We start from the raw sequence: 23,768 nt of genomic DNA on the forward strand, positions 1-23,768 counted from the left end.
GCTGATGTCAGACAAGATCTGAGGCCTTTTAGAAACAGTCAAGATTGAACAGCATTACTGGCACCATGTCAGACACAGTAGGCCTTAGACACCTTGTATCTAATGTCACAATGAATTGGATTGTTTCTCACTAATTAAATAAGTAAGCAGAAAGTAGGGACATGATGGTCACTGGGGGAGGGTGGGAGGAAGGGTCTGAACACACATTCTAGTTTATTGAATTAAGCATATGTTTCCATACTCACCAGCTACAGAAGAGCAAGAAGAACCCACGCCTTGCAAGGATCTTGCTATGAGGAGTAATGCGTAACTCCCAGAAAAAGCAAACACTACCAAGAGAACAGAGGGGAGGCAGCGAATAAACCAAGTCTCATTGCAGTGGGAATTAAAACGTTCTCAATTGGGATAATTTCTCGAAGTACTGAATGAACATGATAGTGGTCATGCTTGGTGCTAGTAATAACACTGTGTCATTTGCTTGCATTTTCTTCTGCAATTGCTAAGTCTATGTAGAACAGGGGTTCTTAACCTGGAGTCCACGATTTTTCTTTAAAAGATATTTTGATAATTGTATTTCAGTATGATTGGTTTCCTTTGGAATCCTATGTATGTTATTTTATGCATTAAAAACATTCTGAGAAAGGGTCCTTAGGCTTCACCAGACTGCCAAAGGGATCCATGCCACACCCAGAAGGGGCACTGGGGATATCGAGCACCAACTGAAGTCCTTCCCCTTGAACTCCATCCCTGGTTACTTACAAGGTGATAAGGAAGACACCGAGCAGCAACCTGAGGATTCAGTAGCATCCCCTGTGGTGCCAACATTTCTACAGCAGTAATATGCTCTAATCATATTAACTCATATTTACTTAGTGTTTGCAAAACACATTTCCTCCCCATGACAACCCCGTGAGACAGCCAGGTGGCATTGGTTTTCTGATCCCCAATTTCATATGGACAAGGATCCTTAATTTCAACGAGGTGAAATGACTCACCGTCAACACAGAGTTAATAAGTATCTGAAGTAGAATTAGGATTCAGGTCTCCTGATCCTAAGCCTAGCATGCTTTCTGGAACAACATTTTATATCCTCAGATAGTTGGCTGCCCAGGAACTCTTCTTCTATGGAATCAGTGTGGTTGGGGAATAGAATTCCTTCAGTATCCTCCATTCTTCTCTGTTCCCTGTTACTGACTGGCATGAGGCCAGCTATTGAGGGCATAAAGGCCAATTAAAACCATCTCTGGATGATCTGATGCCAGTTAACAGCTCAATGAATAAGGTATGGAGAGAGACTGGGGAAAGTAGTCATCTATTTCTGGGGTCTCTGCTAGTATAGAATCCCTGTCTCTAGCCCAGTCTCTGATGTATAACATCCCAACCCAGGATACAAATAGCATGTACTTACTGATAGTGGAGACAAACATTATACAGAATCCTGCGAACATCGGGATCTGGTAGCCTATTCTGTAAAACAAAACCAACAGAAACACGTCAGGATTGCCCTCAGTTGTGCTCTTTTGTGGGCAGGGAGGAAAGGGAGAGAAGAAGAAGGAATTAATTGTTGACTATTTTTTAAGTATTTGATTCATTAGAGCAAAATGCTGACATCAAAAGCTCGTGTCGTACAAGGACGTCTCCCACTCACGTATTAAAATCATACAAGATTCCTTGGTAGATGCAACCCATCCATTCTCTCTAGCTGATTTTCTTTTGGATGAAGGGAAGGGAAAAGTATTTTGTCAGTAACATACCTGTCACTTCCCATCTGACCTTTCCATGTTTAACTATCTTCAAGCATAAATTCATATGTGGCTAATGTTCTTTGGCATAGATATAAAGGCAATGTTTGCTCTGTAGAATGTAAGCTTCCTGATGGTAAGAGCTGTTTCCTTTTTTGCCTTTGTATTTCAATGCCTAGCAACATAACAGGTGCTTAATAAAATTTTTTCTTCAAGGAAGTCTATCAAATGGGGAATGGGTAGCCATTTTGGTACTTGAGTATAATGGAATATTACTACTCTAAAAGAAACAATGGACATGAAGAATTCAGAGAAACATGGAAAGACTTATATGAATTAATGCAGAATAAAGTAAGAAAACAATATATACAATGACTACAACAATGTTAATAGAAAGAACATAGACATTTTTAAAAACAGGAAGGCAACATACATAATAAGTACAATGGTGATAGAGCATAGACATATAAAAAATTAAACACAATGACTACAATGATGCTCTTTGGAAGAATATAACCATATAAAAAACCCTGAAATTTGTTTAATTGTAAGAACCAAACTTGTTCCTAGAGAAGAGGTGAAAAATTGATCATCTCTCCCTTTATCTCCTATGAAAGGACACAGAACAGCAGGTTGAAAAATCAGAAGACCAACTATGTTCTTGTCCTAACTCTGTTACTGACAAATGAGGGATTTGGGGCAAATCATTTCTTTGAGTCTCTGTTTCCTCATCTGTCAAATGGGTGGGTTCAACTATATGATAAGTGAGCTATCTTCCAGTTCTGATATTATGATGATGATTCCAACTTTAGAGATGAGGAAACTGAGGCAAGGAACAGTTGAATGATTTATGATATGAGGTTAACACATTTCCCATTATATCAAGTTGACTCTTAATCCTATTCTTTACTATTCTGCATGTACCCAAAATAGACTATCAAAAATACAAATGGATTGTCACAATTACTCAATGGTTCCCTAGCAGGCCCCAGAAGGTACATGTACCTTTGTTATTATAATGACATGCTCAGATATTTGCGTGTGTGCACACATGTGCATGTATGTGTTATGTTTATGGAATGCACAATGATGCTGTTTATTTGATGCATTAAAAAAAACATACGGCCAGGCATTATTGTTTATTTTGTCTGTATCCTGATCACAGGGTCTTGCCTAGAGTAGATGCTGAGTAAGTGCTTATCATAGACTTAGAACCCGAAGGGGCCTTAGAAGACCATTAAGGCAGACAAAGAAGCTGGAGCACAACAAGGTTAAGTGACCCGTCCAGAGTCCCAAGTGTGTGAGGCAGGATTTGAACCTAGCTCTTCCTGACTTAAAACCCAGTGCCCTATCCACTACTATGCTGCCTCTCTGCTCCTTAAATGAATCAGCCGCATAAAGTAGAATATCTTTCTCTTAGCTATTTATGTTCTATTTTGTATTCTGTGTATGTCAAATTGCCCATTGTGCCCCCAACATGATCCATAATTCCCCTCCTTTACTAAGTCTGTTCCTTGTAGTACTTGACACTTCCCTTTAACTGCCCACCACCCCTCTTCTCTGCTTGCCAACATCCTACTCATTCTTTATGGTATAATGCAAATGCCACCAGCTTCATTCAGTAAAGCCCTGACTGATCCCCACCAACTGGAAATGATCTGCCAACCCCATCTGCTTTCAGAGGACTCTGTATTTCCTCTTATTCACTTAGCATAAGCTTGTTTGTCTTAGCGGTGCACAATCTCATCTCCCTTACTGGATGGTAAACTCCTTGAGGGCAGAGATGATAGCTTCCTTATCTTTGAAGTTCCAAGACTAGGGCTTTGCCAATAGTTAATGTTTAATAAATGTTTATTGAATTTAATTTCCCTTGGGATGCTACCCTGTACTTTCAAATGGCAGCTTGGTTTTACTGAATTAGGAAGCAATGTGGTATAATGGAAAGAACACTGAATTTGGAGTCAGAGGGTTTGGATTAAAATCTCAGTTTTGTTGTCTACTACCTGTGTGACCTTGGGGAAGTCTTTTCAACTCTCTAGGCCTTTATTTTCTCATCTGTAAAATGAGGATGTTGAACTAGGTTGTTTCCAAGGTCTCCCTCGCCACCCAAGTATGCAATCCTCTCATTGTACTGAATGTCTCTGCCCCATGTTTTACATTTTGTGTGTGTGTGTGTGTGTGTGTGTGTGTGTGTGTGTGTCTGTCTGTCTGTCTGTCTGTCTCTCTCCCTCCCTCCCTCTCTCTCTCTCTCTCCCTCTTTCCTTCTGTCCCCTATAATAACCTAGCTTGATTTTTTTTAACTAGGTAAAGAGGTCATTCTGTCTCATTTCTTATTAAGCCTTAATCACTGAAAAGGCACTGCCTCAGTCAAACTGAGACCTGTTAAAGACCTTAGCTTAAAAAGGCCAAGCTCTCACACTGCATCCAGGGTCATCTCCAGTCATCCTGATCTATATCTCACCACTGGATCCAGATGGCTCCAGAAGAAAAAGTGAGGCTGGTGACTTTGCACAGCCCTCCGTGTAAATTCAATCCACTTGCATGTTATGACTTCACCTCCCTGATGTCATGGTCCTATTTGAGGACAAAGGACAAACAACAACAACTCCTATAGCCAGAGGCAGGGCAGACCTTGTAGTATTGACACCATGTCGGATGGAGATGAAAGGAACAAAGGAAGCAGGATATATCCCTTCATTCTAATGGCCAGGGCAGCTCTTCTAGAAGCCAGCTGTGACCTGGAGATTAGACTTTTTTTAGTCTTGTCTTTTTCCATGGATTCAATTAAATTTAGCAAATACATATAGAATATATCTTGAAAAATAGTAAAATTCATCTGTAGGAATAAAAGGTCAAGACTCTCAAGGGAAATAATAAAAAAAATGAGAAAGTAAGGAGCCTAGCAATACCAGATCTCAAACTATATTACAAAATAGCAATCATCAAAATGATTTGGTACTGGTTAGGAAACAGAAGAGTCAATCAGTGAAACAGATTAGGCCTGCCCTATAAGGGTCCCACTCACTGTCTGACAAATAGTGCTGTGACAACTAGGAAGCAATCTGGTAGAAACTAGTTATAGACCAACGTCTTGTGCCACATGCCAAGATAAGGTCCAAATTGCTACATGACTTAGACATAAAATATGACTTTATAAATAAATGAGAGGAGCAAGGAAGAAGTTACCTGTCAGACGTATGGATAGGAAAAGAATTCCTGACCAAACAAAGGATAGAGAGGACCACAGACAACAATTTTTAATACATAAAATTAGAATTTTTACACACACACACACACACACACACACACACACACACACGAATGCATCTAAAATTAGAAAGGAAAAAAGCTGGGGGAAAATTTTTGCATCAAATTTCCCTGATGAGTGTCTCTTTCAAAGGTATATAAAGAACAGATTAAATCTATAGGAATAAGAACTATTCCCCAATCGATAAATGGCCAAAGAATATGAAGAATCAAGCTTCCTAAGGAAAAAATTCCAAGCTACCAAGAGCCATATGAAATGTTTTACATCACTAATAATTAGAGGAATGCAACTTAAAATAGCTACTACTTCATACACCTCAGACATAGCTTTTCATCCATCATAGGCCTATACCTCAGAGATCACAGAAAGACAAAAAAGGCCCGTGTATACAAAAATATTTATAGAAGCTCTTTTTTTGTAGCAAGAACTTGAAACTAAGCAGATACCCATGAACTGGGGAATGGCTGAACAAGTTATGGCATACGAATGTAACAGAATACTATTGTGCTGTAAGAAATGATGAAGTGGACAGTTACAGAGAACACCTGAGAACCCTTGTATAAACTGATGCAGATCGGATTGAGCAGAAGCAGGAGAAGAATTTATACCACAACATCATAAATACAAACAACTCTGAAAGCCTTTTTATGTTGTTCAGTCATTTCAGACTCTTCATGACCCCAGTGGGGGTTTTCTTGGCAAAGATACTAGAGTAGTTGGCCATTTCCTTTTCCAGTTCATTTTATAGATCGGGAAACTGAAGCAAATAGTGTTAAGTGACTTTCCCAGGGTCACACAGCCAGTAAATCTCTAAGGCCAGATTTGAACTCATGAATTTTCCTGACTCCAGTCCTGACACGCTATCTACTGTACCACTGCTCCACGGACAGCCTTAAGAATACCAATTAATTCAATGATCTATCATGATTCCAGAAGACAGATGGCGAAGCATGCTACCCCCTTCCTGGCAGAGAAGGAATGAACACAGGGTGCAGAATGAGGCATATAATTATTGTCATTGTTCAGTCATTTCAGTCATATCTAACTCTTCATGACCCCATTTGGGGTTTTCTTGGCAAATGTCCTGGAGTGATTTGCCATTTCTTTCTCCAGCTCACTTTACAGATAAGGAAACTAAGGCAAACAGGGTTAAGTGACTTGCCCAGGATCACAGAACTAGTAAGTGTCTGAGGCTAGATTTGAACTCAAGAAGATGAGTCTTCTTGACTCCATGCCTGGCACTCTAGCCATCTTAGACATGATCAAAGGCGGAATTTGTTTTACTTGGTTGCGTGCTTGTTACAAGAGTCTTCCCCCCTTCTCAATGGGATGGAGAGTGGACAAGAGGGAGTGAAATAGTTTTTAATTGTAAAAATTAAATTTAATAAAATATGTTCTTCCCTCTCCCCCCATACTTGTGGACCTATATCCAAGTATCCAAAACTTGTTGGCTGTATCCAAGGCTCTAGGCTAGGTATCCAGTGACAAAGAAGCATTTCTCATGTGAAAATTGCCGCCAGTTTCTCTGCTGGTTGGATTCAACAGTTTAGCAAAGGCCTTCAGGGTGGGTTAGAGACCATAGCATGCCTTTATACAGTATATTACTATCTGACTATGATATGTTGCAAGAATGGATGGATATGTGAGGGTTGAAATTGCCTCTGGCTCCACAGAACAAAATAAACTCTTCATTCTTTCAGCATCCTGCTTGGAAAATTCAGTGGCTGGAGGGCTAGTATATTTTTCAAGGCTGTTGGAATTAGTGGTATAATTCCAATTCCACTAATCCTTTATTTTGGTTGTTTAAGCCCTCTCAACCCCTAAGGCATTCTTCATTTATGTAACCAAATGAAACATCTGTGCTCCCCTAAGTAAGCTAAAGGCTGATGGATAGCACTGGTTTCAAAAGGATACTGTTCACCATTGCAGAATGCTCTATTCCTTTCCCTCAAAAATCCCCAATAATCCAACTTGGCTCTACCATATGTTAGGTTGCTCATTTGTATTTCAGCATCAGTAAGGCTGGTTGACCACACTTTGATACTTTAATGGGTCTGTGCTCTCCTTAATGTGGGAAGTCCCCCTCAGAATGAAAATCACAGCCCATCTGTGCCTTTTCATCTTGTAAAGATATTAATAATGGTGGAAAGATAATGGTCTTTGAAGTCAGAAAAACTGAATTTAAATACTGTCTCTGTCATTTAGTACCTATGTGACCTTGGGTAAATCACTTAATTTATTTTAGTTTCCCTATCTGTTAAAATGAGGTAATTAGACAAGATGGCCTCTCAGGCTCTTTCTGTATCTAAATCTATGATCCTCCTATAAATCCTCTATAGGGGATCCTTCCTTGTTCTGGTGGCCTTTTTTCCTCTCCATATTGAATGCCAATGAAGCACACAAGCTATCCTCTCTCTCTCTCTCTCTCTCTCTCTCTCTCTCTCTCTCTCTCTCTCTCTCTCTCTCTCTCCTTCTCTCCCTCTTTTCTCTCTTCTGCCAAAATCACAGTAGCTAACAATTTTTGACTTACCTTAATTATAATGAATAATATCATCATTAATTATAATAATGAATCTGGGCTCAGTATACAGAAAACCTTGGCAAGCTAGAACACTGAATCAAATCTAATGAGATGAAATTTACAAGGAATAAGTGTTAAGTCTTACACTTAGGTCAAAAAAAATCTCTCATCTCTTCCTACCTTCTTTTCTAATCATACACCTCTCTGGGCATTCTTTATGTTTCTTTTGCTCAATTTTTAGTTGGCAATATTTGTCCACTGGCATATACCATAAGCTTTTCTACTGCCCTTCAGTGACCAGCTTAAATTCTTTGGGGACTATGCATTCCTTGACTCACAACCATATGGAATTATCTAAAAACTGTTGTTATAAAGAAGGTGGACCTTTACTTCAGGGAGAAGCTTGGAGTCATCAAAAGAATTAGAAAGTTTTCCAAAAGCAATTCATCCTCTACTTCTGATCAATTCCCCACCCAGCTCATCATCGATGTGTAAGGTCAGTCCAAGGTTTTTGTAACTGCAAGACCAGTTCTGTGGCTTGTCCATCCAACTGCCTGAACAGTAGACATTCTTTATCCACTTGATTTTTGTACCATGTACCATGGCTGACCTATTTTAAATGATTATAGAATTTGGATAGGAGGCTCTGCAATGTTCAGGGATTTGATGCAACCAGTACAATGCAAACCAAGAATCTGAAGGACTTCATCATTTATAGCAAGACTAACCTTTTGTGTACAGACCCCTTTGGCAGCCTATGGACCCATTCTAAGAATAATGTTTTTAAATGCATAAAATAAAATACATGGGATTACAAATGAAACTAATTATATTGAAAAAAGTTATGAAAATATTTTAAAAATAAGAGCATGGGCCCCAGGATAGGAATGAATTCCTTTCTTCTATTTCTATTCTGTAATGGACATCCTTCATGTTAGCAGTAAGGACCTTTGTTGAGGACCCATCTTCCTTTATTAGATCTCATTTGATATTAGTAATCAGATGGTCATCCAACAAAGTTCTCTATCTTTGTATTTTTCAAATTAAAATATGCATGGGAGACATCTTATCAAAGGACAGTCTTTAAGGCAGAATTTTGCTCTCATGAATAAAATGCCTTTTCATTATCTCTTTATCTTTCAATCAACTGCATGACTAAAGACATTATTTGCTATAGAATATCATTTGTATAGAAGCCTATCTGCTTCCTTTCCATACCCCCATCAAGTATGCCTTCAATGCTCGTGTAGATTATTCTCATAAAAAAATTTATAGAAATGGATAAGTTAGCATATGAGTCAATATTGATTGGTATTCTTTGAACCTCTCTCTTTTTGGTAACAATAACATCCAAGATTTTCCCCCAACTTTGGCATCCTCCCTTATTTCAGATACTTTGAGAACTGATCTCTCAATCCCTTCAAAATTGTGTCATTTACAGCACAGCTATATATGCTTTGTGTATAATTGATCTGGTTTGATTGCTTTTCCCTTTGTTTTCTTTAGTGTAGTTTTACTGCCTTGTGGAGCACCTTGGGGGCTATGATATTTATTAGTTCATAGTGACTAGACAAATTTGTTATAAAAATCTTTATAAATCTTTCCCATTTAATTTCTTTTTTTGGTATTCTGCATCTAGTTTCACCTTAACTGTCCTCAGGATGACTTCCCTTATACTGCTTTTTTTTGATGTTTTATATATGATATTGCTTTAATATTATGCCATCCTCCTTCTGTAAGAGATTATAAATGAATTTATGCTCTAAACCAGTATTTCCCTTACTGGCCACTGTCTCTTTCTGCCTGACAAAGAGATCAAATATCTGCTGACTGAGGTGTTTGAGGTTCTTTGGGTATCATTGTTGCAGCAATGGATATATAATGGTTAAACTTTCTTAAGAAATGATAACAGTCTGTTTCAATATCTTTTACTTTCTCCATTTCCCATTTTTCAGTTTAAACTGATTATCTTAACAGGCTAGGTTGGATTATCTGAGTTTTGTGACCTATATTCATGTCCTTTCCTCTAATTTAATATTGATTTCAATCTTTGTTCTAACAAGTTGGTGACCTGAAAGTACACAGACGGAAGGTTTAAAAATGATTTCCACATAAGTAACCAGAACTTGTGACTCATCCTTTCATTTATCTACAACTTCCTTTTGTCTTCTAGTTTCATTTACAGTAAGGGTATTAAAATTGATAGAATTCAATTCCTTCAGTGCCTGGAGGAATTTATTTATCTATTGGTTACTGGATTAGAATATTATATTTAGAGTAACAACGGCCAAGTTAATGTTTATAAATGAGTTTAAAATATTATGATTCTTAGCACACTGCCCTGTTTGCTATCCTCTGCCACTACTATTGTACAGAACTAAGGACCATTTTGCAACTGTCTTTCCTTTATGGGTTTCCATGGCCAAAGAATTAACTATCAATTGACCAACCTACTGATACTGAACCTCTCCATTTGTTGTAAAGATTATACCAGAAGCTTTACAAACTTGATGGAAACTATCAGAACTTACTGTCTGTAGACATAACCTATAGAAATCCAAGGTCATCCTCATGCCATGATGAAGAATTAGAGTAGGACTTTGTGATTGGCTATAATTATTATAATAGCCATAGCAATACTGTGAATCTGTAGAGCACTTCACAGTCTATGAAGTCTTTCATAAAGTTTAAAGAGAGCAACTGAAGAGTCAGAAGACCTAGGTTTCTAAGGTTTCACCTCACATTAGTAAATTGTAAAAGTTGACTAAAGTTGGGAATGGTAAATATTGAAGTTGTGCAAAGATGTGTACATTTGTTGGTAGAGCTATGAATTATTCCAACCATTCTTGAAATCAGCTTGAAAATATGTGAATAGAGTGACTGAAGTGTTCATACTTTTTAATGTAGAGATTCCACTGTGAGGCATATACCCTAAGAAAGTCAATGACAAAAAGAAAGACCGCATAGACACCAAATATTCATAGCAGCACTTTTTGTGGTAGGAAAGAACTGAGAACAAAGTAGATACCCACTGATTGGAGAATGGCTGAACAAAATTATGGTACATGAATGTAATGGACTTGTACTATGCTATAAGAAATGATGAATATGAGGAATACAGAGAAGCAAAGAAAAACATACAAATTCATTCAAAGTGAAGGAAGGAAAACTAATAAAAACAATATACACAATAATAACAATGTACACAATGACAGCAAGAAAGAACCACAAAATAATAGAAAGTGAATACCGTGAAATTGTAGTGACTAAGACTGAACCCAAAGAGACTTGAGAAGATACTTCCCTACTTAGTTAGAGTGGTGGGGGAACATGGGTGTGGAACACTTTGTACAATGTCAGACTTTTTTGATATGCCAATTAGTTTTTCTAAATGTTTTTTTTAATTTTTTATTAGATCAGGATTCTTACTGGAGTCTATAGGCCCTCAAACATTAGATTTCAGGGGATCTATAAGCTGGAATGGAAAAAAAAGTTATATCTTTGTTTTTACTAACTGAAATTTAGCCTTCAATTATGAATATAGGAAACAAACCATTATTCTGAGAAAAATATCCATGACACAAAAAGGTTAAGAACTCCTGCACAAAAGAAAGTTTTCTAAAAGGGGTTGGGGGAGTATTCCAGTGGAAAGAGTAGGTGATATAAAAACAGAAGATACCAATAAATTTTTTAAAGAGATGAACTGAGTTTTAGTCCTGATTCTGCCATTTACTGATCTATGACCTTGGGGAAGTCATTAATATGCTTGAGAGCCTATTTGCATATCAAGGAAAGGCATAGATTAAGACCCGTCTGCTTCTTATAGTCTATTTTCATAGATGTTAGTACAAGCAGATAATTTTTTTAACTATACACACATACAAACCCCTAATACTTTCCTTCCAATATTCAATGGTCTTTAGCATCTGACAATTTTGTCAAAAGCTAATAAACTTTGGTATTTAACAAATATCCGAATCTCTTTTCTCATACTTGCTCATGCCATATTTCCCTTCACCCTTTTCAAGAATCTCAGAACAAGCTGATTATTGCTGATACAGTCCTGTGCTATGATTCTTGGTGACTGGGTACGTCTGACTCTCTCCCTTTTTATTTCTTTCTTGGGTGGGGAAGGGAATTTCTTATTCTGGACCAGGGGCTCTTAATCTGGGTAATATCATGGACCCATTTGGTGAAGCCTATGGATCCCTTTGTCTCAAGAATGTTTTTGGCCACATTCATAACTGAAGGAAATACCAAGTTTTAGTTAGAAATTAGTGAAAATAAAAATGAAAAATTTCCCATCTAAATTAACATAGAATATGAAATTTTATGTCATATATGAAGTATATTGATGAATTCATATATATTATTTCTATCAATATCTATAATCACACACATATGAACTGTATATATTAATATGTATATTTGTATAGAACCTCTGGAATCTATCCACAGACCCCTTGAGAGTCCATGGACCATGGGTTAAGATTCCCAGTTCTAGACTAATTATGAGCTAACCACAAGATCCAGTCTAAATCTTGGCTCTCTCCAGAAGACAAAAGTTTCAACTTGAGGCTAAAAGTGCCTAAAATTAGCCTGAAAGAGAGGAAGTGTCTGTATATCAATTGCTTAGAGCCAGGGACCCAATGAATCCGGTACTGTGGGACTGGCTGGTGAGGAAGATGCTTATTAACACAATTACACTAGAAGGCAGTGACTCATCGAGGCCTATGGATGTGCACTGTCACATCTTGGTCATCCTAGCAAAGGATGTCATTCCTATCACACAGGCTGACAGAGTCCTAAGTCAGTCTATCAGACTGTTATTGATACAGTACTTCCGTGGAAGGGTATCGGGGAGATGTAGCCTACTTCCTGTACTTTCAACTCCTTTTGTTTATCATTAGCTTGGTTTGTGGAGGGCAATAAAAATAGATGTTGAAACCCTATGATAATGTGACTGATTAGCCTCCATGACATGGAAGCTCTAAAGGTAGGCTAAATGTCCTCAAACTATGCTCTTAATCCCAATTCTCTCCCAAGAGGGCACAGGTATATCTCATGCTGTAAAAATAAATGTGCAAACAAGTAGCATATAAAATGAATTTCTGTAAATCAACCTGTAAATGCACCAAGGGAGCTTGCTCTTGGAAGTAATGCTATTGTGACCCCCCCACACACACACACACACTCCTATTATGAAAAGATTAATTACAAGCTAATTAGTTGCTTACATATTAATCCATATTTCCACATATCAGTTTTTCTTCAAGTGACACATTAAGTGTCCCATGAGTTATTGTAGTGTAGATTACTTCTTCTGTTAACACTTTTCTTGTTCTCTCAAATACATTATCTTGATTGTTTAGTGTGACAAGAACGCCACACTCCTCTGACCATTATCTTTCTGACTTCAGAAGACTGGACCATTTTCTGTGTACTTAGTTAACAATATCTCCAACTGGAGAGTCTTTTCCCAAACAGCTGCTCTTCCTACCAACTGAGAAATTGAAAAGGTCACTGCTTATTACCAGAAATCTCATTTCGGACCAAGTGACAGCAGTTAGAAAACCTCTATATGTTAAGTACAAGATCGTTTTAGATAAATTTGTTTTTGTTGGCCTGATGTTAGCTAAAATGAGACAGTGTTTGGGGTGTACAAATTACTGGATCAGAAGTCAGGAGACCTTGGTCTAGTCCTGGTTCTGACATTTACTTTCTCTGGGCAAGTCATTTTTCTACTTCAGGCCTTGTTTTTCCCCATTGATAAAATCAAAAGGTTGGAGTGGGTGAGCTCTGAAGTCCCCCTTTTGGTGTACATTGTGTAATTTTCTGGAAAAACACCTGGATTTCAAGTTACATGAGAAAAATATGGATTATTACTTAGGACCTATTCTTATTATTACAACCTAGTATTGTAATCCAGTTGCTGATGCTGATTTAGTAAAAGCAGGACTTTGAGACAGTGACAAGCATAAGATGACATTGGACAAGATGCCCCATTACTGGAGGAAGCTGAGAAATCAAACTGAGCCTGGTCACCTGGTATATTCCGATTCTAAAAATTCTGCCAATATTGGCCCTCACACCTGTCAAATGAAATCTCCTCTATTCACAACTCCCACCACTTCCAACAACAACAACTTGACTTGATTTAGTATAAAAAGATAGAAAGGAGAGTTTTACATTGTCTCAGCAAGAAGTTTTTCCTTTCTAGGTTTTTATTCAGAAAATTCACCTTTGTGACTGAAAAAACTCACCATACTTTTCACCTTTGTATGCTAGTTGAATGAAACCTACTGTGAAGCAGGTTAGTTGTCCCTCAGAAATATAATTCAAATGACCAAAGGCACTATCAGGTTTTGGTGGGTGCAAGGATTATTTTTGAACCTACTACCATTGCATATGACAAAAAGAGAAGGGTGTCAGATTCAAATCTGGGCACTTCATCCTACCTATTCATTTATTAAATGAACTTTACAATAATAATAATGGTTCACGTTTATGTAGTATATTAAGGTTTGCAAAATACTTTCTATATGCATTATCTCATTTGATCTTCAATACAACTCTGTGAAGTCAATGTCATTATTATTTCCATTTCATAGATGAGAAAACTCAAGCTTGAAGAGATTAAGTGACTTCAGGGGTTAGGTGAAATAGCTTCTAAGTGTCCAAAGTGGGAATCAAATCCAAATCTTCCTGATTTGTTAAATGCAGGTTTTCTTATTACTGTGGGACATACAAAAATGAAAAACACATTCTTTGCCCCGCTCCCATATCTACCTGCTCCCACCACTGACCCTGAATCAAAGGTAGACAAGGTAAGGAGGGCATATTACATAGGGGAGGGATAACAAGAGTCATTCAAAAAATGACTCTTTATAAATGTATATACTGTTTATGCCATAAAATTCCATTCTCCACGTATGATCCATAGGAATTAATTTTGTGATAGGTCAAAATCTTGCATTATCATGAAGGAACAAAGCTTCTGGGGGCAGTGACACATAGGGGAGGCAATTTTCAAACCTTGTCTAGAGTTTATCCAAGTTCTTCTGTCCTCAAAAAGCTTAGTCTCATAGGGAGAAATTGTCATTCTTATTTTGTGAAACTACACAACCCAAAGGTTTTAAGTTCAAATTCTGGCTCTACTATTTACTACTTATATGACCTTGGGAAACTAGGCAGAGTGGAAAGCAGACCTCAGAATCAAGAAGACCAGAATTCAAGTCCTAAGGCTAATACATACTGACTGTGTGTGGGACCCCTACACAAGTCATGCAATCCCTCAATGTCCCAGGCAACTCTGTTAGACTATAAAATGGAAGACAGTTACCTATCTGAATTGGTAGAGGAAATCTCTCCCCAAGAGTTCTCTATACCACTGAAATCATAAGTCTCGACTCTCTTCAATTCTATATGTTTCATATTCCATATCTGAAAAATGAACAAGGTGGGCTAGACCAGGAGTTTTTTAACCTAGAGTCTACAAACTTATTTAATATGTTGATAACTATTTCAATTGTCTTACTTTGCCATCCTCTATATTTGATTTTATGCATCTAAAAACCATCATTCTAAGAAGGTATCCGTGGTCTTCATGAGACTTCCATGACTTTATGAGACACACAAAAAAGTCTCAGAATCATTTCTAAATGATTTCTAAGGACCTTTCTAGCTTTTAATTCTATGACCCTCTGACTCTAACATTCCTCTAATTTGAGTATTTTGCTCTAAATAGTACACCAATTATGAGCAGAAAATGGTTGAATCTGTGTGGTGAGTCTTGCCCCCAAAACCTCATTCTCCCCATAATACCTAGGAATCTCTTAGCTCAGGGTAGCCAAAATTTATAATAAAAATATTTTGTGACCAACAAGAAACACCTACAAGAAATATCCTGCACTGATTTACAAACAGCAATGACAACAACAGTACAACAATGCAACACAGTGACTGACCAACAACAGCAGTCTTGACTTTGTTCAATTCAACCTGGTACAAATAGGAAGAACCCTACTCAGGAGCAGAAAAGCAGATCATCATCGCAAAGGGTATAAAAACACACCGCAGTGAGGAGGGTAAGGAAAGTGAAGGGCAGCATGGTATAGTGGGAAGAAGACAGTCCAGAAGACCTAGCTCCTAATACCCAGGTAGTAGGCAGCATGGCACAGAGAGTTCATGGCGCTGGAGCTGAGTTCACATTCCACCTCTGACGCTTACTGGTTGTATGACCCTGGGCAAGTTACTTAACCTCTTGTCTGCCTCAGTTTTTTCATCAGTAAGATGGAGATAATAATAGCACCTAACTTCTTGGGTTGTTGTGCAGATAAGAGATTTTATAAACAGCATTATTATTGTTATCACCATTATTATTATTACCATCTTTACAGACAATAGCTTTTTCACTACAGGCAAGATGCTTCCCCTCTTAGGGGCTCAGTTTCCTCATCTGTCAAATGGGAGGTTGGACTGGTCCTAAAATTCTATGAACTTAAGTGTGACTGTAGGTGGAGAGGGGAGGGATGTTGAGCATGGGGAGTAAGCACTACCTACCTGAATAAGTCCTGAGTGAGAAACTCTGGGCTTGAGTGTTGCTGGAGCCATATTAAAATGTGATTGGCAAATGTTTAACAAAATAAATAGAAATACAATACAATATATAAAATGTTAATTTGTGCTTTCCTAAGTCAATATGTGGCCCACAGGGATCATTTCTATTTGCTTTTGACACCATTGAGATGGCATCTGAGGTTCCCCCCTGGCTCTAGCTTTATTATTCTGTGGGCCTATGATCCCTGAGCACACATATAGTTTTAGAAGAGGGCGATGATCTTGAGAGATGTTGGATGTCTGAAGGAAACTGGTTTGGCACTAAAAACTTTTATTGGAGGAGAGATCACATCAATGAAATGGGCTGCTTCTGGAGGTAGAAAATCCCCTATCACAGGATGGGTTTGAAGCAGTGGTTCCTTGGCAATTTGAGGAGGTTGTAGAAGATGTTGTAAGGCTCAAGGAGAGGATGGAGCAAATTGTCTCAAGTTCCTTTCTATCCCAAGTGTAGGATTCTAGGAACTACTCATGGATAACAGGAGTAATGATAATAAAAAAAAAACTAGCACTTATATAGCACATTAAGATTTGCCAAGATCTTCATGGATAAGATCTCATTTTATTCTCATAATAACTCTGGGAGGTAGGTATATTACTATCCCTATTTTACTGATAGAGAAATTGGGGCAAACAAATTAAGTGACTTGCCCAGGGTTACGCAGCTAGGAGTAGCTGAGGTCACATTTGAACTCAGGTCTTCCTGATTCCAGGTCCAGCATTCTCTCCATTGTGCCATGTAGTTGCCTCTAGTAACCACGTATAACTGGGAATGCCACCTTCTACTCTTCCTGATTCCTTCAGCTGGTAGTGCTTCCTTTACCATTACCCCACCCCCTACAAAATTATCTTTTTAAAATTTTGCATATAGTTACATATGTATATGTTGTCTCCCCAGATAGAATGTGAGTTCCCAGAGGGCAGGAACTAATTTCATTCCTGTCTTTGTATCCGTCATCAACCAGAAGAGTACCTGACCTGTATACACTAGATACTTTATAAATGCCTGCTAATTAATTGGATGGTTAATCCTGCATATTAAAAGTAGCAAAGTAAAGCAAGGTTTCTCTCCAGAGAAGGGTGTGTGCATGCATGCATGTATACGCACACATGTGCACACACGCGTATTTATACATATATACAGAAACATGCATACATGTCGTGTGTGTGTGTGTATGTGTGTGTGCGTGTATGTGTAAAACTTCAATCTCAGGCAACTACAGCATTAGTCTCATACTGAATGTTTAGTAGTGAAAAAGCCACTGCTGCTTCCCTTGGCAAAAGTAAAACATTACAATACGAGCCAGTTTTAAAAACTCATTCATTTCCCAATTGCCTTTTGAGCACTGTGATGCTTCAATCATTTCAGTCCCTGAGTTTCCCAGTACCTACCCTACCGTGCCTTAACACCACTCCCACCAGGTGTCTGGCAAGGGCATTATTATGATAATGTCTTCCACTTTGCTGTGTGCTAGATGAGCTCTTTGCCTTCTCAGAACACAAAACCTTGAACAGTTTTCTGTAATTATATTAGATGTGTCTTCAAGAAGTGTCCTTACTTGGTCTTCCCACATATAGAAACCCAAATGTTTTTGAAATCATAACTAGTTAAGTTTGTTTGATTTTCCTTTTGCTGACAAAAAAAAATGTGTTGCTGTATTTATGATGGTGCTTTTCAGAGGGGGTCATAATCTCAAACCAGCCTTGGATTAATTTTGTGAGCATATTTTGCCCCCTGCCATCTAAAAATAGTTTTCTGACTAATTAAGAATAGGGGCAGGATGTGGTTCGGGGCCATTATCATAGCTTTAATATGACCTTGCAGTCTGCCACTTAGAAGTCTAAGAAACTAATGGAGACAAGTTATAGATGTTCATTAAGTCCTCCTGACTGTGGGTCAGCAATGCCATCTTTCTAGACCCATGGTTTCCTAATGGTATGACCCCACAGTGTATTTGTGGTCAACCAATCAAAGGGTGGGAAGATGGATTGCGTCAAACCTTCCCCCTGGCATGAATCCCTTTGTAATTGTTGTTGAGTTGTTTTTCAGTTGTGTCCAACTCTTCATGACCCCATTTGTGGTTTTCTTGGCAAAGACACTGGAGTGGTTTGCCTTTTCGTGCTCCAGCTCATTTTACAGATGAGGAACTGAGATAAACAGGGTTAAGTGACTCGCCCAGGATCGGACAGCTAGTAAGTGCCTGAAGCCAGATTTGAATTCGGTAAGATGATTCTAGACCTGGTGCTCTATCCACTGTACCACCTAACTGCCCTATGAACCTCTTAGGACTCTTATAAGACAACTTCAACTCACGAACCCATGCATGCCCTGCCCTTCACTCTTATATTGTCCTTCACTCTTTTTGACTTGCGGCTTTTGCAGGAGGTGTTGGGCAGGGGCCACGCATTATTTTTACCCCAAACCCCAATTCTCTTTTGAACTTTTCTATTTCCATGGAGGCCACCCTCAGCCTTCTAGTCTTCCACGTTCTCAACTTTCTCCTTATTTTGAACTGCTCCCTCAGTTGAAACTGCTTTCTTCAAAAATCTCTCAACTGCCAAATCTCACAGCCTTTTTTTCAATCTTCCTCCTTCTTGACCTGTGCTGTATTTGACATTGTGGTCTATGTTCTTCTGCAATATTTATTCTCTTCTCTTTGGGATGCTGAAAATGACACTGGTCATCTATCAACACTCACATCTCTCACCTCTACTTATAAAAACCTAGGAGCAGAATTTCCTAACCTGGTTTAAAACCTCACAAATAAAAGAGTTTTTCAATGAGTTTTGAATCCGTTTGTTAAAATATAAAAAGTCAATACATTCTGACAAGTTTGCACACTGATAGACATCAAAGAAGATGGAAATTTCCTAGCTGAATTTCAATGAGAATCTTTGCCTAATTGGTGGACAGGATTGAAAAATTGAATATCATGATTTGGTAATAGGCAACAATGCACTTCCTCCATTTAGAACTAAGTATCTTTGTGACAGATTTTTTTCAGCTATGACAGCCATCAATATCAAATATTCTAATAAACTGAACTCAGAACCAGATCTTTGAATCACTGTAACAAAAAGTAATAAACCAAGATTTTCAAAAATAGCGAAGAATATTTGAACCATGTTGCTCTCACTAAAATATCATTATTAATAGTATTTTAGTGAGAACAAAAGATGGTTTGGATTATTAATTAATATAATGTTATTTCAACTTCCTCTTTTTCATTTTTATTTTGGGGCAAGTTCTGAATTTATATAAGTGTTAGTACAATGGAATATGTGTATACTTTATAAATAAATACTCATATTTATTTGTTTTTCACTGATAAGGATGCATGCTCAAAAATGTTTGGAGACCACTGCTTTAGACAAAGAACAATTCATACTTTTAAGATCTTCTATATTTTCCCAGGTAGTCTGGCCACTTCCATTTCATCCCTTCTTCTTCATTTCTAATGTTACCACTCTAGTGCATCTTCTTACCTTGTATCCTGCATGATTGGGCTGCTTGGTCTCCCCCACTCCAATCCATTCTGTCCAATGCTATGGACTTAATATTTCTGAGACTTTTCTCTTCTCACGTCACTGCCTTGATCAAGAATTTGTAAGGATGCCCCACTGCATGCCCTTTTGGATCTAAATTTTTCTGCTTAGTTTTCCAGACCTTCCAGAACCTGGCCCCAACTACCTATTCCTTATTTCTCACTGTTTCCCAAATGACCCTTTCCTCCAGCCAGAGAGCTCTCCTTCACTTGCCCTACTCATTTTCCATCATACTTATTTTTTCCTCTGTGCCTTTGTTCACACTGTTACTGCCATAGAGAATGCCCTCCATCATCCTCCCTCCCGACACCTCCTTCAGTGGCCCAGCTCAAGACCTACATCCTCAGTAGAGCCTTCCACAGTGACTCCAATTCACATTAGGCTCATAAGATCACAATTTTGGATTGGAGGGTTATAAGAGGCCACGTACAATAGAACAATGCTCTGAGTTTGTATATAAAGAAACCAAGGCCCAGAGAGGTTAAGTGAATTGCTCCAAGTCCCACAGATGGTAAACGACTTAGATCTCCACCTCTTTCACAGTGCTCATATCTGTTTATTATATACTATTCTGGTCCCTAATCAAACAGGAAAACTGAGACCTTTTGATAGCAATTTTAAAATGCTTATATGTATGAATATATACATATTTGTCCATAAATGTATGCACGTAATACTGTCTTGTGTATTCAATGTTTCATATGTGTATATCTTGCTAGAATCATGGATTATTAGAACTGGAATGAGATCATCTAGTCTAAACCCTCTTGTTTTACAGATAAGGAAACTGAGTCTCATCACTCCAACAAAATTATAAATTCCTTGTAAGTGAAGCTTATGACTTTGTACTCCATAGCACTTAGTGCCATGCTAGGCACATATTAACTGCTCACTAAATACCGGATTTATCGGTTCACATAAAAAGTAAAGAGCTTTTAATTCAAGAAAACACTTTTTGGCAGTAATGTTCAGATAATGGGTCCTAATATTGAGGATATCTTTAAGGGGATGGGGATTGAATGACTGCTTTAGTTTGCCATTTAATTTCCTATGTATAGACACAAGTCTTAGCAACTGGTAAAATGGAAGGAATTAACACATTGCCTGTAGCTCCAAAGTTGCCTTTAAAATGCTCTCTGTAAGCTAGTCTCCTAGATGTGTCATTTTTTCACAGTCCTCCCTCTTGGCCATGTAATCCAAAAAAAAGTTCCCCAAAAGAGGTCTAGAGCCAGGATAGGGGGAATAGGGAAGAAACAAAGCTAAATGACACTTAGAAATTCAGGACAGCCAGTGGTTACTGTGGAGTGTTAATTAAGCGAAGGCTATTTTTGCAACTGTTCACTAATCGAATCCAGGATTGAGAGATCAGGATCCCAATTCAAAGCTACTCTCACTTTTAACAATCACCTAAGGTTATTTTGGAGGGTAGAAAAAGAAGAGAAAGATGGGAATGCATCTTTAGCTGGCATGAGAGAAAAGACAATGGGGGAAGGGTAAAGGGAGGGATATGGCAGCACTTAGATTACCCATTTACTGAGGCTTCCATTGAAGACACCTCGTGGATGAAAAGGATAACAGATTGCAAGGGACAGAGTAGCAAGATCCTGCAGAAGGTAGGAAGTTAGCTTGAGAGATATTACTTGGTATCAAATGATTTCACTAAGGAACAACCTACCTGTTAGTCATTGGCCCTATGAAAGGGTTAGTGAGGAGCTGTATGGTCGCTTTGGAAGCAAATAATAAGCCGACTTGAACATTTTCATTGAGCAGGTCTTTGTCTTCCTTGGGGCAGTCAGATGGCATGCTGGTTGCATTGACTATCATCTGCTGTGTCACTGTCTTATAGGACTGTCTTCGTCCAGATGCTTTAGTGGTATTCCCAGTGACCATCGTGGAGTTGTCATAATAGGAGAAGATGGTGCTGAAGGTAGGAGGCCCAGTTTCTGGTTTGGCAGTTTGTATTTCTGTGGCATTTTTTTCATGCTTAATGCTGTATAAGTAACTGGGAATGATGGGCACTAGAAAGATAAGCAAAATAGAAAAGCGGTTGATAACAGACAACTAGTTCTCTCCAAACGAAGTGGGAGGAACAATTCACTAAAGTCTGACAACTTCACCTTATTTCACCCTTCCTATTAAACTTCTACCTACTCAGGGACAGTTAAGAAAGTGAATGTTAATTTATATCTTTTACTTTCTCCACATAGCCCTTTAATAATATGGTGGTTCACCATAAGCCATCATTTCCAAGAAGAAAGCTAGTTAAAAGGCAAAATGTCAGTATTTACTCAGAATGTTCAGTGTTTCTCCAGCCAGAGAATGTATACAGCCATAAGGACATTTAAGTAAGGAAATAGAAATCTAAATTGCATTATGTGTCATCACATAATAACAATTTTGCAACAGGCTTATTCTGTTTTTCTATTACATAAACTTGGAATTTGTATTCATTATGTAGTCTGGGCAATTCATACTTCTAAAGGTTTCAGAGAATTCAAACAACATCCAAGACCCTGCTGAAGTTCCAGGTAAGTATACATAAGACAGACCATCAGTATAAAAGAGCCAGAATAGTTTATGACCAAGAGCAAGTGAGAGACCTGCACCCTCTGTCCTTCTTTCTCATACAAGAATCTGAGTCTATTTGCTCTTCAGAAGATGTGTCCAGCAAGCCTGCAAACTGAGATAACATAAGCCATCTCATATTGAACCCTCTGTTAGAAATGACACTTAGAGCCATTTAAAATGAGAATATTTCAAGGAAAAGAAGACCTATCAGATGCTTTTTGCTAATGGGGTTAATTTAGGAGACCTAGTTTTCCATTTTTCAAACAGGGATAATCTAATATAGTCTGAGGCTGAAGTTGACATCCTCTCAAAATTACCTTTGAAGCTGGTCAGGAAATATTCCTGGCTCAGCGCACTGAATCCTACAAGAACTTTAACTCTCACTTCTGGGGTTTTGGAGCTGGGGAATAACGTTATTTGTCCTCATTGTTGCAATGTAGACCCTAAAATGAAATGCATCCTCTTTTAAAAGCCAGAAGACTATTAGGACGTTAGATATTCTTGTGCAACAGAAATCTTTTCCACCACAATGAAGTGGGGAGGGGAAGTACTATCAAGAGGAAACATAAGTTCTGCTCCTTATCTGGAGAGTCATTTGCCGATGTGACTACAGGGGAAAATGAAGCCACAAATAATGTCTCAGTAGCAGAAACAGAACCCTAGCATCCTGAGCCCCAATTTCTAGCCATGTGCTTTTGAGAAGAGTGTCAAGTTTCTGTAATTTGTGTAGAAGCAAATCTCAAGGCTTATGGTTACCAGAAATGCATGTAGCTAGGAGCTATGGCCCTCTTTCATCTAAAAGGAAGCCAAGAAAAGAGGCTTCCACTTACCCACAACCGTGAGCAGCATATTGTCCAAGAGGAGAGCAAGAAATACGATAAGAAGGATTAATTTCCTTGACTGCCGGCTCTCCCGAAGCCAGGTGAGGAGACCAAATTCGCCCAGAGCCATGATTCCTCTATGCTTTCTTTGGGCGTGACTCTTGCTGCAAATAAAAAGGACAAATAGTTAAATTAAACCTTGATCTGCCCATCTCACTTACTCTGTTCAACCCGAAACACCCCTGCTTCTGACTCCATTCCCATTTTACAACCCAGGAAATGAGGGATGTTAGTGAACTAATCAAATCTACATCCCCTTTTCAATTGCATCCCTTCCAAGTCGACCTTTTTTGAGCTCTCGTTAACAAGACAAGATTGACTTGTTGAAAATAAAATGAAAATGAAAAGGGATGGGTAGGAAGGGAGTGAGTCTAATTTCCGCGATATTTCTGCGGGAGAAGCCCAGAAGCGGCGGGACCCACTTTCTTTACAAAGACTTTAACCCTCTACGGAATGTACCTCTATCTCTGGTCCTGATGAGATGTGTGAGAATGGGACTTTAGGTTTCATCTGTGGTCGCCAAGGTTGGTAAAAGGCTTCATTCAATCTCCGCTTTGGGGAGATTGGATTTGAGGGGTCACTTGGGGAGAATTTGTCCCAAAACCCTTCCTCTTCTAGCCGCCCCC

General features: G+C 38.4%; 1 protein-coding gene across 1 annotated transcript in view; it reads right to left on the reverse strand.

The window, feature by feature from the left end:
* Positions 1–23,212, reverse strand: part of SLC18A2 (solute carrier family 18 member A2) — a 44,298-nt gene extending 21,086 nt beyond the window's left edge. The window contains exons 1-4 of the mRNA XM_036737162.1: positions 23,092–23,212; positions 21,369–21,711; positions 1,409–1,467; positions 246–329 (exon numbers count right to left, since the gene is read on the reverse strand). Of these exons, the coding sequence (XP_036593057.1) occupies positions 246–329; positions 1,409–1,467; positions 21,369–21,711; positions 23,092–23,212 (607 nt within the window). The remainder of the gene's footprint in view (positions 1–245; positions 330–1,408; positions 1,468–21,368; positions 21,712–23,091) is intronic.
* Positions 23,213–23,768: the final 556 nt, after the last annotated feature.

This window comes from Trichosurus vulpecula, chromosome 8 (assembly GCF_011100635.1).
Source record: "Trichosurus vulpecula isolate mTriVul1 chromosome 8, mTriVul1.pri, whole genome shotgun sequence".
NCBI classification, from domain to species: Eukaryota; Metazoa; Chordata; class Mammalia; order Diprotodontia; family Phalangeridae; genus Trichosurus; species Trichosurus vulpecula.